Source organism: Leuciscus leuciscus (assembly GCF_965113295.1).
Source record: "Leuciscus leuciscus genome assembly, contig: HAP1_SCAFFOLD_684, whole genome shotgun sequence".
Lineage (NCBI taxonomy): Eukaryota > Metazoa > Chordata > Actinopteri > Cypriniformes > Leuciscidae > Leuciscus > Leuciscus leuciscus.
Genome location: NW_028118056.1, coordinates 2,844 through 16,378, shown reverse-complemented (window position 1 = coordinate 16,378; position 13,535 = coordinate 2,844). Strand labels below are relative to the sequence as shown.

The 13,535-nt window shown below is 37.9% G+C and overlaps 1 protein-coding gene across 1 annotated transcript; it reads right to left on the bottom strand.

Annotated features, from left to right (window-relative positions):
- Positions 1-2,321: 2,321 nt before the first annotated feature.
- On the bottom strand, positions 2,322-12,009 carry LOC309491894 (uncharacterized protein). The gene is made up of 9 exons (XM_082190917.1): positions 11,987-12,009; positions 11,097-11,167; positions 8,971-10,990; positions 8,704-8,784; positions 8,502-8,534; positions 4,767-4,820; positions 4,517-4,567; positions 4,375-4,407; positions 2,322-2,758 (listed from the first exon to the last, which is right to left on the bottom strand). Exons 3-9 carry the CDS (start codon positions 10,958-10,960, stop codon positions 2,502-2,504), a joined length of 2,499 nt encoding a protein of 832 aa, XP_082047043.1. The 5' UTR covers positions 10,961-10,990; positions 11,097-11,167; positions 11,987-12,009; the 3' UTR covers positions 2,322-2,501.
- Between the last annotated feature and the right edge of the window lie 1,526 nt (positions 12,010-13,535).

Genomic DNA, 13,535 nt, shown 5'->3' with positions numbered 1-13,535 from the left:
AGGCAGATCTGGAGATTTAACATGTATTTTATCAGATAAACAAACAAACAAACAAACAAATAAAAAGGCATTGAACATTTTGGCCTCATTTTTCATCATTATCTGTAATTGCAGCCATAGGCCAGATACAAGAAATGAAACACCACTATGAAATGATTTTCATTACTAGTTTGAGAACAGTGGTTTCTCCTCATGTACACACACACACACACACACACACACACACACACACACACACACACACACACACACACACACACACACACACACACTTATTTTTGTCACAGAAGGATGTAAATGGATTTGACAGATGAAGTGAATCATTGTCTGGAATTGAAAAAGATCCAATGAAAAACCAAGTTCACACAATTATTCATGCACTTCTATTGTCTCATTATTGAAATTGAGAAGAGCGCTCCATTCACCAACACACTGACACCACCCTAACACGCACACACACGCACACACACACACACACACACACACACACACACACACACACACACACACACACACACACACACACACACACACACACATACTGGTTTTTGTGAATTACCAGGACACTGCAGCCCAAACAGGTGTGTTGGTGTATTAGGGGGACACCCCTTTCCACTTGCTGTACAGAGATGTGGTGAAGATCAAAAAATCTATTTTGACCCATACAACACAGATTTCACTTTAAAGTTTGTTTACACAAAACACAATCTATAATGTAACAACCTGAAAATATACACAATTATGAGGACAATTTATAATTTGATACACAAGCCCCACCTATGACACAAAACGTTATTATAAGGACTAAAGTGATTTCTGAGGACACTAGATATACAACACACAAAAGTGTCATTTGAGTGTATTAAAGGGACATACCTGATATATGAGGACTAATGGCTTAACACATACACAATAGTAAAGACTGTGTATTAAAGGGACATACCTGATATATGAGGACTAATGGCTTAACACATACACAATAGTAAAGACTGTGTATTAAAGGGACATACCTGATATATGAGGACTAATGGTTTAACACATACACAATAGTAAAGACTGTGTATTAAAGGGACATACCTGATATATGAGGACTAATGGTTTAACACATACACAATAGTAAAGACTGTGTATTAAAGGGACATACCTGATATATGAGGACTAATGGCTTAACACATACACAATAGTAAAGACTGTGTATTAAAGGGACATACCTGATATATGAGGACTAATGGCTTAACACATACACAATAGTAAAGACTGTGTATTAAAGGGACATACCTGATATATGAGGACTAATGGCTTAACACATACACAATAGTAAAGACTGTGTATTAAAGGGACATACCTGATATATGAGGACTAATGGCTTAACACATACACAATAGTAAAGACTGTGTATTAAAGGGACATACCTGATATATGAGGACTAATGGCTTAACACATACACAATAGTAAAGACTGTGTATTAAAGGGACATACCTGATATATGAGGACTAATGGTTTAACACATACACAATAGTAAAGACTGTGTATTAAAGGGACATACCTGATATATGAGGACTAATGGCTTAACACATACACAATAGTAAAGACTGTGTATTAAAGGGACATACCTGATATATGAGGACTAATGGCTTAACACATACACAATAGTAAAGACTGTGTATTAAAGGGACATACCTGATATATGAGGACTAATGGTTTAACACATACACAATAGTAAAGACTGTGTATTAAAGGGACATACCTGATATATGAGGACTAATGGCTTAACACATACACAATAGTAAAGACTGTGTATTAAAGGGACATACCTGATATTTGAGGACCAATGATCAAACTCAGAACATGGTGCACGCATTGTGCAAGTATGTAAAATATTTTTGTATAGTGCTGTAAATATGCTACCTTACCTTTTATAGTGTGTATTCAAGGATGTACTATTTGGGAGTGACATAAGGGATTGTCTGTCTGTCTGTCTGTCTGTCTGTCTGTCTGTCTGTCTGTCTGTCTGTCTGTCTGTCTGTCTGTCTGTCTGTCTGTCTGTCTGTCTGTCTGTCTGTCTATCTATCTATCTATCTATCTATACACATAATGTAAATCTAGCCGGTTGTTTGCAGAAAAACCCAGAGTGGGTGATCATATTTAAGCGAAGAAACAACATTCAAACAAGCGGTGCAGACATAACAGTATGCACATTCTGTGAACAAAGAGCAAAGTTTATTTTGTTCTTGTTTACAGCAAAATTACTGTAGTTGCCCTTAATATTTTACATCACAAGATCATTTTGTGTATCAAGAAACATCCTGTGTGTACTGTGTGTAATGAAAAAACAAACGCTCTTACTTTAAGTGTAAAGAGAACAACTTAAATATTTTAACTGTTCCTAAGCATAACAGCTAAACTAAACATTGCTGAAAGCATACTGAATCCATGAACAAACTTTAACAGCAGAAGAATATTCTGCTTACATATAAACAAAAAGTAAAAAACAAAAACACCTAATGAGACTGTTTCTTTTTTAGGGTTAAGCCGCGATTCCTGACAAAATCCCTAATGTTTTGGAGCGTGCGAGTAGCCAAAGCTGGATGCTCAGCATTCTTGCACTGCTGGCATTCAATTTTAGTGGCGAGTTTACCCCTTGCTATGTGGTCGCGGAAATGCCTCTGTACTGCTGCAATTTCAGTTGGAGACCAGGCTTGTTTCTGCTTCCTTTTAGCATCATCCAGATTTTTTTCAGCAGAATTTTCATGATTCCCTACAAAAGAGGAAAACAGGTTCCTGAACCCTGGGTTGAACACTATGATGGCCAGAGCTCCTCTCCCTCTTCTCCCAACCAGCCACACTCTTACCAACCCTTGTCTTTAGTCAAGTCTTGTTGTATAGGTCACTAATCCGTAAGAGTAAAATTGGTTTTAACTGTTGGCCCAATGTTACATTCCTCATACATCAAATATCAAATTGTAAATAAAAGAATAAAATTAAAGACCTGACTACATGGTTGCTTATTTCCTAATATAGATTTAGGCCTGTCACTAGGGATGCAACGATAAACTGATTTCACTATTAACCGTGCTTTAATTCGTCACGGTTAATTAATCGTTAAGGCTTCTCAACACAGCGTTTCTTCTGCACGGAATAAAACTGCTGCAACTAAAAGTTTTTCCAACTGTGCGCTAGCTTAAAGTTCAGAGGTCAAGACTGAGCACTGAGAATGTGAACATGCTTACATTTCTGCACTATAATATGAACAGAAAGGACTGAAGATAAGTGTGCAATTTGAGGGCCATGTTGTATGTGGGTCCTGCAGCTTTTGACTCCTTGTTTTGTTCCAAAAGGATATGTATAGCTTGCTAATATTCAATACCAGAGATGTGTTTCTTTTTATTTATTTTCACTGTACTGCATTATTCATTTTCAAAAGGAGGCTATATTGTTAAGTCAAAAGCCAGTTAGAGCTTTTTTATTTTCAATGTTTCTACTCTGGTCCAAAAAAAATGAAAATACCAAACAATTTTGTAATATAGTTGATCACAACTTAAAGTGCATTTAACTACATTTGTCCTCTTTAATAGGGAAATACTTAGCTAATATTTAGCTAAGATTTTATATAGACAAATACTATTACTTTTTATTCTTATTTTTATTTATTTATTTATTCATTATTCTGTTATATATTTTCAGTGTAAAATTATTACAGGACTGGAAATGGACTATTATTTGTTTTAACTAATAGTGTTTTAAAATGAATTAATGAATAATAATTACTGTGATAACTGTGAAACCGTGATTATTCCTCAGACTATAATCGTACAGCCAAAATCTATAATCGCTGCATCCCACCCTGTCACGATAATCAATATATCGACTTATCGCACAATAAATGTACATGATCTCAATTTTTGCCAATGCAATACATCACCATTTATATTTACATAAAAAACACAATAACATAAAACATAACATAAAACATAAAAAAAGGAAAAATCTGTAGATGGAAAAATCTCCATAACAGTTCTTCGTCCATTTGTCTTTTTTCTATTTGTAAGAAAATGTGGATTTACTATTATTATTATTTTTTTTTACTATTATTCAAGTTTTTTAAGGTATCTAATATTTGGACACTTAATTTTCATGATCTAAATCATTTATGAATTAAATGTTTGTTTATTAATTGAAAGTGTGTGGCCTTCTTGCATTATTATGCTGTTATATTATTATTTTACATTCACTGGCATAAAATGGTCTTAAAATGACAATAATATCACTTATCACAATTATTTTAAGGGGCAATATATCGACCAACAAAAAGTTATCATGACAGGCCAATATAGATAAGTAGTTCTCATTATACTAGTAGTATTCTCATCATACCTTGAGATGAGCCTCCAAAGGAAGTCTCAATATCTGTGAATAGACAAATAAAACACTATAACAAACAGTAGTATTGCTTGGTCTGCATGAATTGAATCAAACCTTAATGGATATGCTGGCTGAGTGAGGTAGATGCTCATACCATCTGAGGTGCCTGTAGGGTTCACAACAGGCCGCCTAGCTTTCTTCATTCCTGTGGTATGAATAGAATGGCTCAGAATAAAGGTTCTGATGGAACATACTCAAACATTTCATAAATTATTCTACACATTTAAGTGGAAACTGTAAATCTCTAGCAAAAAATCCTCCTTTACTATAAAACCAGCTAAAATGATTGATCTAGAGAATTCCCTAGTACAGTGTTCTTTCTTTATATGATTGTGTGCTTTTACCAGGTTGTTCATGCTCCTCCCTCCTGCTGTGATATTTGTCCTTCATGCAATGATCTTTAAAAAAATAAAAATAAAATACATATTCAAAACATGGTAACACTTTATGGCAAGTGTGAATCTCATGAATTATCAGGAACTAACACAAGCTCAAAGTCTTTCATTCATGACTTCATGGATGAAAAACACCTTAAGGCTATGTTCACACTTAGCGTCTTTTTTCGAACTACCAGCGTCTGTTCTACATTATAACCCTATGGAGTAAACCGTTTTTTCAAAAAAGTCCTGAGCGCTTTTTTAGACGCCACCGCCGGCGTCTTTTTCTGCAGCTCAGAGCGTCTTTTTAAGTTGAAAAAAGTTCAACTTTTATGAAAAGAACGCCCTACGTCAAGCGCCTTTTTGACAGCTGACCAATGACAAGCGAGTAGTGAGACCTGTCGTTTCCATAACAACAAGAATAACAAGAAAAAATGGAGACGGTGCCGGTAGATAAACTTATCGTCCTTGTTTCGGAGCACAAGGAGCTCCATACAGTTTCCTTTCCTGTATAATGTCGTGCACCCACAAACGTCTTTGTGAACCGACATTCTCCTCCCCGGTAACTTCAAAAGCCATCGCAAGAGCCAACTTTCTCTTTCTCGACATTTTTTGCATCACACAGCACTAGGCTACTGTTGCAGCTGTTGTTATAGCAACAAAAGACGCGCTCGGCTGCTATTTGTAACCGAACGCTGCCAGCGTTTTCTTTTTTGCTAAAAAAACGGCATTGTCAACTTTTTCTTGTCAAAAAAGACACTAAGTGTGAACATAGCCTAAGACATTAAGACAAGTACATCATCATGATTTATGTTTATTATGCATGATCATGATGTTTCCATTGTTCACAAAAAACAAGGTATTTACTTTACATTGTAGATAAACCTATAGTCATGGCACATGATTCAAAATACAAAAAAACATTTTGTGCATGTAAGACTACTTGAATTATTAAAAGGAATATAGAAAAATAATAAATATTACCTCATGCATGCATACAGGCTAGAAGAGTATATCAATTAATGTCAGAACTCATGTTTTTCATTAAAGATGAGGTATCAAGCATGTTCATGTCTTCTTCATAGTAGCCTGTAGGAATATGGACAGAGCGCAACACTGGCCAATCACAGCACAGTGTGCAAAATTTGTTGACATCTCAAACAATTCATCACCACAGGCACTCACAAATCAGGCAACCAACTGGATCTGGTTTACACACGCAACTGCATCACAGACAACATCTTGGTGAGACCTCTCCATGTTTCAGATCATTTCCTCATCACTTTCAGTCTACAACTCTCTGCCCCTGCACCACCAACCCCACCACCAGTCACTTTCAGGCGAAACCTGCGCTCACTTTCTCTCGCCCATCTCTCCTCTGCCGTGTCTTCTTCTCTTCCCTCACCCCCACAATTCTCATCTCTGGATGTGAATACCGCAACGGATACCTTCTGCTCCACTCTAACCTCTTCTCTAGACAATATCTGCCCTCTTTCCTCCAGGCCAGCACGCGCTACTCCCTCTAACCCCTGGCTATCTGAGGTTCTTCGGGAACACCGGACCGAACTCAGGGCAATGGAGAGGAAATGGCGCAAATCAAAAGACACATCTGACCTGAGTATGTATCAATCTCTCCTCTCTTCCTTTTCCGTTGATGTTCATGCTGCAAAATCTTCCTACTTCCACAACAAGATCAACAGCTCCTCCAACACACGATCACTCTTCAAGACATTCAACTCTCTCCTCTGTCCTCCTCCACCACCACCACCCACCTCCTCTTTAACTGCTGACGATTTTGCGAACTTCTTCACCAACAAGACAACAACTATCAGCAGTCAGTTCTCAGCTCCTCACACACAGGAGCACAGACCGACCCCTTCCACAGCCAATCACCCTCTCTCCTCCTTCTCTCCGCTAACCGAGGAAAAAGTATCTACACTTCTCCTCTCCAGTCATCCTACCACCTGCCCTCTTGACCCCATCCCCTCACACCTTCTACAAGCCATATCTCACACACTTCTACCAGCTCTCACACACATCATCAACTCATCCCTCCATACTGGCACTTTTCCTACTGCATTCAAGCAGGCTCTGGTAACTCAACTGCTGAAAAAATCAACACTTAACACATCACTTGTAGAGAACTACAGACCTACCTCTCTACTTTTCCTTTCAAATTACTAAATGTAAATGTAAATGTAAATCCAAATACAGTAGTCTTACATCCAAATACAGACTGTATATGTCACTCATTGTTTACACAGTGCAGAGATTGTGAATACAACGGCTAAACAAAATTCGGTTGCAACAATCAGGATAAGCACAAGTAATTACCATTCTGATTAGCTGTAGTGACCACAATCACTCTGCACTGTATAAACAAATAAGTGACCTATACACAAGATGTATTTTGCATTTTGCATTTTATACAGCATGTATTTGGTTTAGTCTGTGCATGTTTGGGACCCATTGACTGCCATTATATCCCAGATGACACACGCAAGTCTGCAAGATGTCTGTTAAAGATCTCTTGATCTGGAAACATCCGCTGTCTAAAAACTTTCTTTCAGATGTCAGTTTTACATACATTCTAAATTATAAACATCTTAAAGACATCTAACAGACGTCTATGTGACATCTAAAAAGAGACATCCAATAGACGTATTGCAGATGAGCAAATAACCTAAATAATACATCTTGCAGATGTAAATGCAGACGTCAAATAGACATCTTCTAGATGTACGTGCGCTATCAGGGATATGACTGAAAGACTGCAGCGGTTTGAGTTAAAAATCTTTGAGTTCTACTGAAGAAACAAAGTCATCTACATCACTGACTCCTAGGGATTAGCAGTTGAACCTCACATTTTCATTTCTGGGTGAACTATCGCTTTAATAACACACTGTTTATCAGTATTTCCAGAAGACCAAGTTACCACTTTACTTGAGGGTTCACACACGATGAGGTCATAAGAAATTAATGCTTAGTTAATGATGACTACTGTATTTGGATGTCAACAGAATTCACATACTCTGTGCTGTGATTGGCCAGTGTTGGGGGTCTGTCCATTTACATGCAGGCTGCTATGAAGAAGACATACGTGCTTGATAACTCATCATAATTAATGAAAAACATTAGTTCTCACATGAATTACTGTTACTGATATACTGTTCTAACCTGTATGCATGCATGAGGCAATGCAGATTTTTGTATATATTATTATAATAATTCAAGTAATCTTATTTGAGAAAAAAAAATGTTTTAGTACATGTACCAAAAGCATAGCTTTATCCATAATGGATATTAAAAATCTTGTTTTCTGTGAAAAAGAAAACATCAAGATCATGCATAATAACCTATTAATCATGATGATGTACTCATCTTAGTGAATGTCTTAAGGTGTTTTTCATCTATGAGGTCATGAATAAAAGATTTTGAACTCATGCTAGTTCCTGATAATTGAGATATTAATGGATGAAGTAATTCATAATTCTCCATTAATTTATGCATTAATTCATGGTAATTCATGTACCCCTACTGTAAAGTGCTCCCCAAAAACTTGCATCATTTACACAATGTTATAATTTAAGCAATCAAAAGCAACCTAAACTGCATTTTAAACATTTCTAACAGTCATTTTGGTTTCAAAAGTATATATACACATGTGGGTTTGAAGTTAAAAAAGTTTTAGTATTCTCATACCTTTAGATGGGCCTCCTAAGGCAGGATCAGTATCTGTGAATAGAAAAATAAAATACTATAACAAACAGCAGCGGCGCTTGGTCTATATGAATTATGCTTCTGTGACATCTCTGAACTACTGTATAATGTTTTGGTGCATCATATGGTGCACTTCTTACACTGACTTTACTGATTTGATGTTTGTATGTTTATGTGCTTTTACCTGTTTCTGTTTGTGTCTGTGGATGCGCCTCCTCAGCATCACTGTCTTCACTATGTTCCGAATCAGAAAAGTCTAACTTGTCTAAAAAAAAAATTGAGTATCAAGTAAGCTTAACATTGCTAATGTTAGAGTAAAAATAGAAGACATAGTGATAACTCTAATATCTGGTGAACATTACATTAAGATCTACGTTAGGGATTATCTTTAGGATATGAATATACTTAGTTAACTTCAAAATGTCATTTGTAACAACTTTAGTAGCATTACCTTCAATTTCAATTTCTTCTAGGGTTTTGCCGTGGAGATTTGAAAGAGAATCTTTCTCCATAGCGAGGAGTAACTTTGAAATCTTGGCCAGCTGGGTTGTAGCCTCCGGAAGTCGATAATATTCTCTGTGCACACGAATATCGTGGCCCAAGAAGTCCGCAACTTGGTCTAACTCGTGGTTTTTCAGGTTAAGCACCTGCGACAAAGTTGCCACATGTTTGCGCAGTTGGGTCGACCGGAGGAGTTCCGGGTTTTGTGCACCACACTCGTGTGCATAGATCCTCAGACAGTCTTGTCCTCTATAACAACTCAAACAGCTTGGTCGAGCAAACAGGAATTGGTTTTCCTCAGGGACTCCACATTCCCTTCTTCTGCTTATGAGGAGGTTTAAGGCATCAACCATGTCTGGTGACAGCAAAACTGCCACTTTTCGCCCTCTTTTACCCCTAAGTTCCACCCGACTAAAATGTGTACAAAGTTTTTGTTCAAACTTTGTTAGCCCAACAGCAACATCTTTGTGTAGGGGAGCTGTATCCCTCTCTAGAAAACCTTTGAGTTGCATTTTTGCAACCTCTCCTCCACGTCGCCGATTGAACACAATTATTTTTGCAAGAGTTGCTTTGCATAGGTCGCCATAGACTTGTGCTGATGGCATCTGTTTCAAGTTCTCAGAACCTAAATCAACAACCTTTTCAAGATGCTGGTGAAGAAGTTTTACATCCTCTGTGAAAGGGAGGGTAGACGGCTTGTTAAAGCGCCCCTCATTCAAGGTGGTCAAAGCTGTGTGGGAAACGAGTTCAGACCATTTAGCATCATACAGCTTTTTGAATGCTTGGGTTGACTTTATCCCCTCACCATCTTCTGCCATTAGAGCTCGGCAATGTACAATGTCACATATCTTATTCAGTGAGTGGCCCAACTTAAGGGCAAGGCTTGGAGTCTGGAATGAGTGTTTTACATCATCAAACCCAGATACCTTTTTGACAGCCTGGATAACAACATTGAATTTTTCAGGTCTCACAGCATCTTCAAGAGTCTGTACAGAAAATTCCTTTCTCAGAATCAGCAGAAGTCTTCCAACTTCCCGGAGCTTCTGTCGAATATAGTCAAATTTAGTGGGATCTTGCCCATGTTTATTGTAAAATGACTGGGCCAGCTGAAGAATGCAAAAGTCACTCCGCACAGCAGCAGAGATGTCATCGTCTTTCATCACAGTTAGCAGTTTCCAAACACCTTGTGATATTTGTTGGCAGAGGGCTGCATTAGACATTGTTGCCAAAGACAAGACCCTAGTTCTTCCTGGCTCTGCCTGATCTTCCACTGGTTTGGAAAGACAATTTCGAACGTGTCTCCAGAGATCCCTTCGGAGAAACATTGCATGGCAATACATACAGTGCACATAATCTTTTGAATCATATCTTTTCTTTGGCTTACGTCTGAGTTTTAACAATCCAGTCCCATTCGCTAAAACATCTGCATTGTGTTCATAGTTTCCTTTGTTCCGCAGTTTGTTCAGAAGTTTTTGACGCTCTTTGGAATGTTTTGGTAGAGCCAAAGCCCGAGCAACATCGACGTTTGAATTCTCATGGACTTTTAAGTGGCGTGTAAATTTTGACTGCGGTTTTCCACAAATGTAGCAGTAATTCTTCTTGCTTACTGAAGAGGATATATTTGAAGATTGTAAAGATGGATCTTCCCCTGTGCCTGTGATATCCTCAACAGTGCTTTCAGTATTGCCATCGCTGTGAACTTTCGATATTTGTACTTGTATGGCTTTCCTACTAGGCATTTCAAGCTGTGCTGTGCAGACTGGAACTTTTGGGAGTGAACCTATGACACTTTCTTGGCATGGTCTGCCATTTTGAATTTCTGCAGTAGATTTGATGCAGAACACTTCAGTATTTTTAATGTTTAAGAGTTTTTCTGGAGACGCTATGCTTACGTCTGAACCTTCTGAGACAGAATTAGGTACATAGTCCTCATCCGACATGTTCTCACTGGAAAATTCTACTTCGGAATCCTGAAATAGTAAACATATCTTTTGTACATACTCAGAAAGTTTAGTTCTAAGGAAGAAAAATGCTGAAAAATAAAACATATCTGACTATTCAATAAATCATACTTACGGATGTTGAGGGGTCAGGTTTGGGCTTCACATTTTTCTCGTAGCAAGTTTTATGCCAGAAGCGGGAACAAACTAGATTGAGCATATAATAAACAAGGTTGGTTTCATTTGAATAAAAGGTGATTCAAGAAAAGATGCTTTAAAAAGTGATAGATAAAGCAGTGATAGATGATCAGTGTGTTTGAAAGTGTGGCTATAAGATGGAAGAGAACAGACAGGGTTCCCACACCTTAGTTAACTTCAAATTCAAGGACCTTTCAAGGACTTTCCAGGTCCAATACTCTCAAATTCAAGGACTTAATGTGGGGACAGATTTCAAGTGAGAGCAAGGTTATATCTTGTTACCTTATAAGATACATTGTTACAGTTTTGCGCGCGTGAACGTCATGGCAACGTACAACACAAAGTACCTTACGCGGGAAACACTTAGCGTAATGCGTAAATGCGGGTAACTAAGGTAAATCAAGCAAGCTAATATGGCCACGAAGTGTTGACGAAATAACACATTAGCGGACCGGAATAATATGGATTTTTTTCCAGAAAACTTCTTGCACAAAATAAATTCAAGCACTTTCAAGGACCTGTATCTATGTGTGTTTATTTTCAAAAACTTTCCAGGGCCTTGAATTTTTTTTGTCAGATTCACAAACTTTCAAGGATTTCAAGGACCCGTGGGAACCCTGACAGAGAAAGGAGAAGACTAATATAAATATGAATCGATTACACAATTACACAGGCAGACAGACTGAGCAAGACAGAAAGAAAGAATGAAAAGTTAACTTTTTCAAGCTAATTTAAAGATGCATTTAGAACGTCAAGATTACACAGTTTTAGGGTTTCAATGGTAAAGCATTTTTAAAAGTATTAAAATTGTCTGAACAAAATACTTACCCTTACATCTCACACCAGCCCACTTAAAAGCAGAATAAGGACCACTACAGCAATCACATTTATTCAAGCTTGATACTACCGTAGATATTATGACATGTTTACAGTTCTGTTGAAAAAAAAGAAGTTATAATTGATTAGAGGAAATTATACTGTATTACTATAGTTAGGTGTTAAAGGCACAATAGAATGCATTAATACAATATTTAAATTGGTCTCTGATATCTATACAGAAGGTATGTGGCTTAGGTAAGGGCAAAAATGATTTAGAAACAGTTTTATCTTTCCATATTATTCAACAATGCCAAGGTAAATTTCAAGGTTTTTCATTATATGGCACCTTTAAGACATAGGGCTAAGGTTTGAACAAGTTATTTTAATTTCACAAATAACAAAATGTATATCACAAATGTACTGCACTGTAGTATGACAAAAGCAGTAAGTATGGGGACATGGTGCAGTTTGACAAAACACACACTGAACTTCTACCCATCCCCCACAACATGACAAAAGCAGTAAGTATGGGGACATGGTGCAGTTTGACAAAACACACACTGAACTTCTACCCATCCCCCACAACATGACAAAAGCAGTAAGTATGGGGACATGGTGCAGTTTGACAAAACACACACTGAACTTCTACCCATCCCCCACAACATGACAAAAGCAGTAAGTATGGGGACATGGTGCAGTTTGACAAAACACACACTGAACTTCTACCCATCCCCCACAACATGACAAAAGCAGTAAGTATGGGGGACTTACGACAAAAGCAGTAAGTATGGGGGACATACGACACACAAACCATTGTGCAGTTTGACAAAACACACCCTGAACTTCTACCCATCCCCCACAACATGACAAAAGCAGTAAGTATGGGGGACTTACGACAAAAGCAGTAAGTATGGGGGACATACGACACACAAACCATTGTGCAGTTTGACAAAACACACACTGAACTTCTACCCATCCCCCACAACATGACAAAAGCAGTAAGTATGGGGGACTTACGACAAAAGCAGTAAGTATGGGGGACATATGACACACAAACCATTGTGCAGTTTGACAAAACACACACTGAACTTCTACCCATCCCCCACAACATGACAAAAGCAGTAAGTATGGGGGACTTACGACAAAAGCAGTAAGTATGGGGGACATACGACACACAAACCATTGTGCAGTTTGACAAAACACACCCTGAACTTCTACCCATCCCCCACAACATGACAAAAGCAGTAAGTATGGGGACATACGACAAAAGCAGTAAGTATGGGGACATACGACACACAAACCATGGTGCAGTTTGACAAAACACACCCTGAACTTCTACCCATCCCCCACAACATGACAAAAGCAGTAAGTATGGGGACATACGATACACAAACCATGGTGCAGTTTGACAAAACACACACTGAACTTCTACCCATCCCCCACAACATGACAAAAGCAGTAAGTATGGGGGACTTACGATACACAAACCATTGTGCAGTTTGACAAAACACACCCTGAACTTCTACCCATCCCCCACAACATGACAAAAGCAGTAAGT

Bases quoted from the DNA above. Each gene is read 5' to 3' on its own strand.
- LOC309491894 (XM_082190917.1), bottom strand. From the start codon at position 10,960: ATGTCGGATGAGGACTATGTACCTAATTCTGTCTCAGAAGGTTCAGAC. The intron at 8,785-8,970 runs GTAATGCTACTA...TTTTTTTTTTAG, and splicing joins AGAAGAAATTGAAATTGAAG to ACAAGTTAGACTTTTCTGAT. The intron at 4,821-8,501 runs GTATGAGAATAC...ATTTTTTTAAAG, and splicing joins CTTAGGAGGCCCATCTAAAG to ATCATTGCATGAAGGACAAA.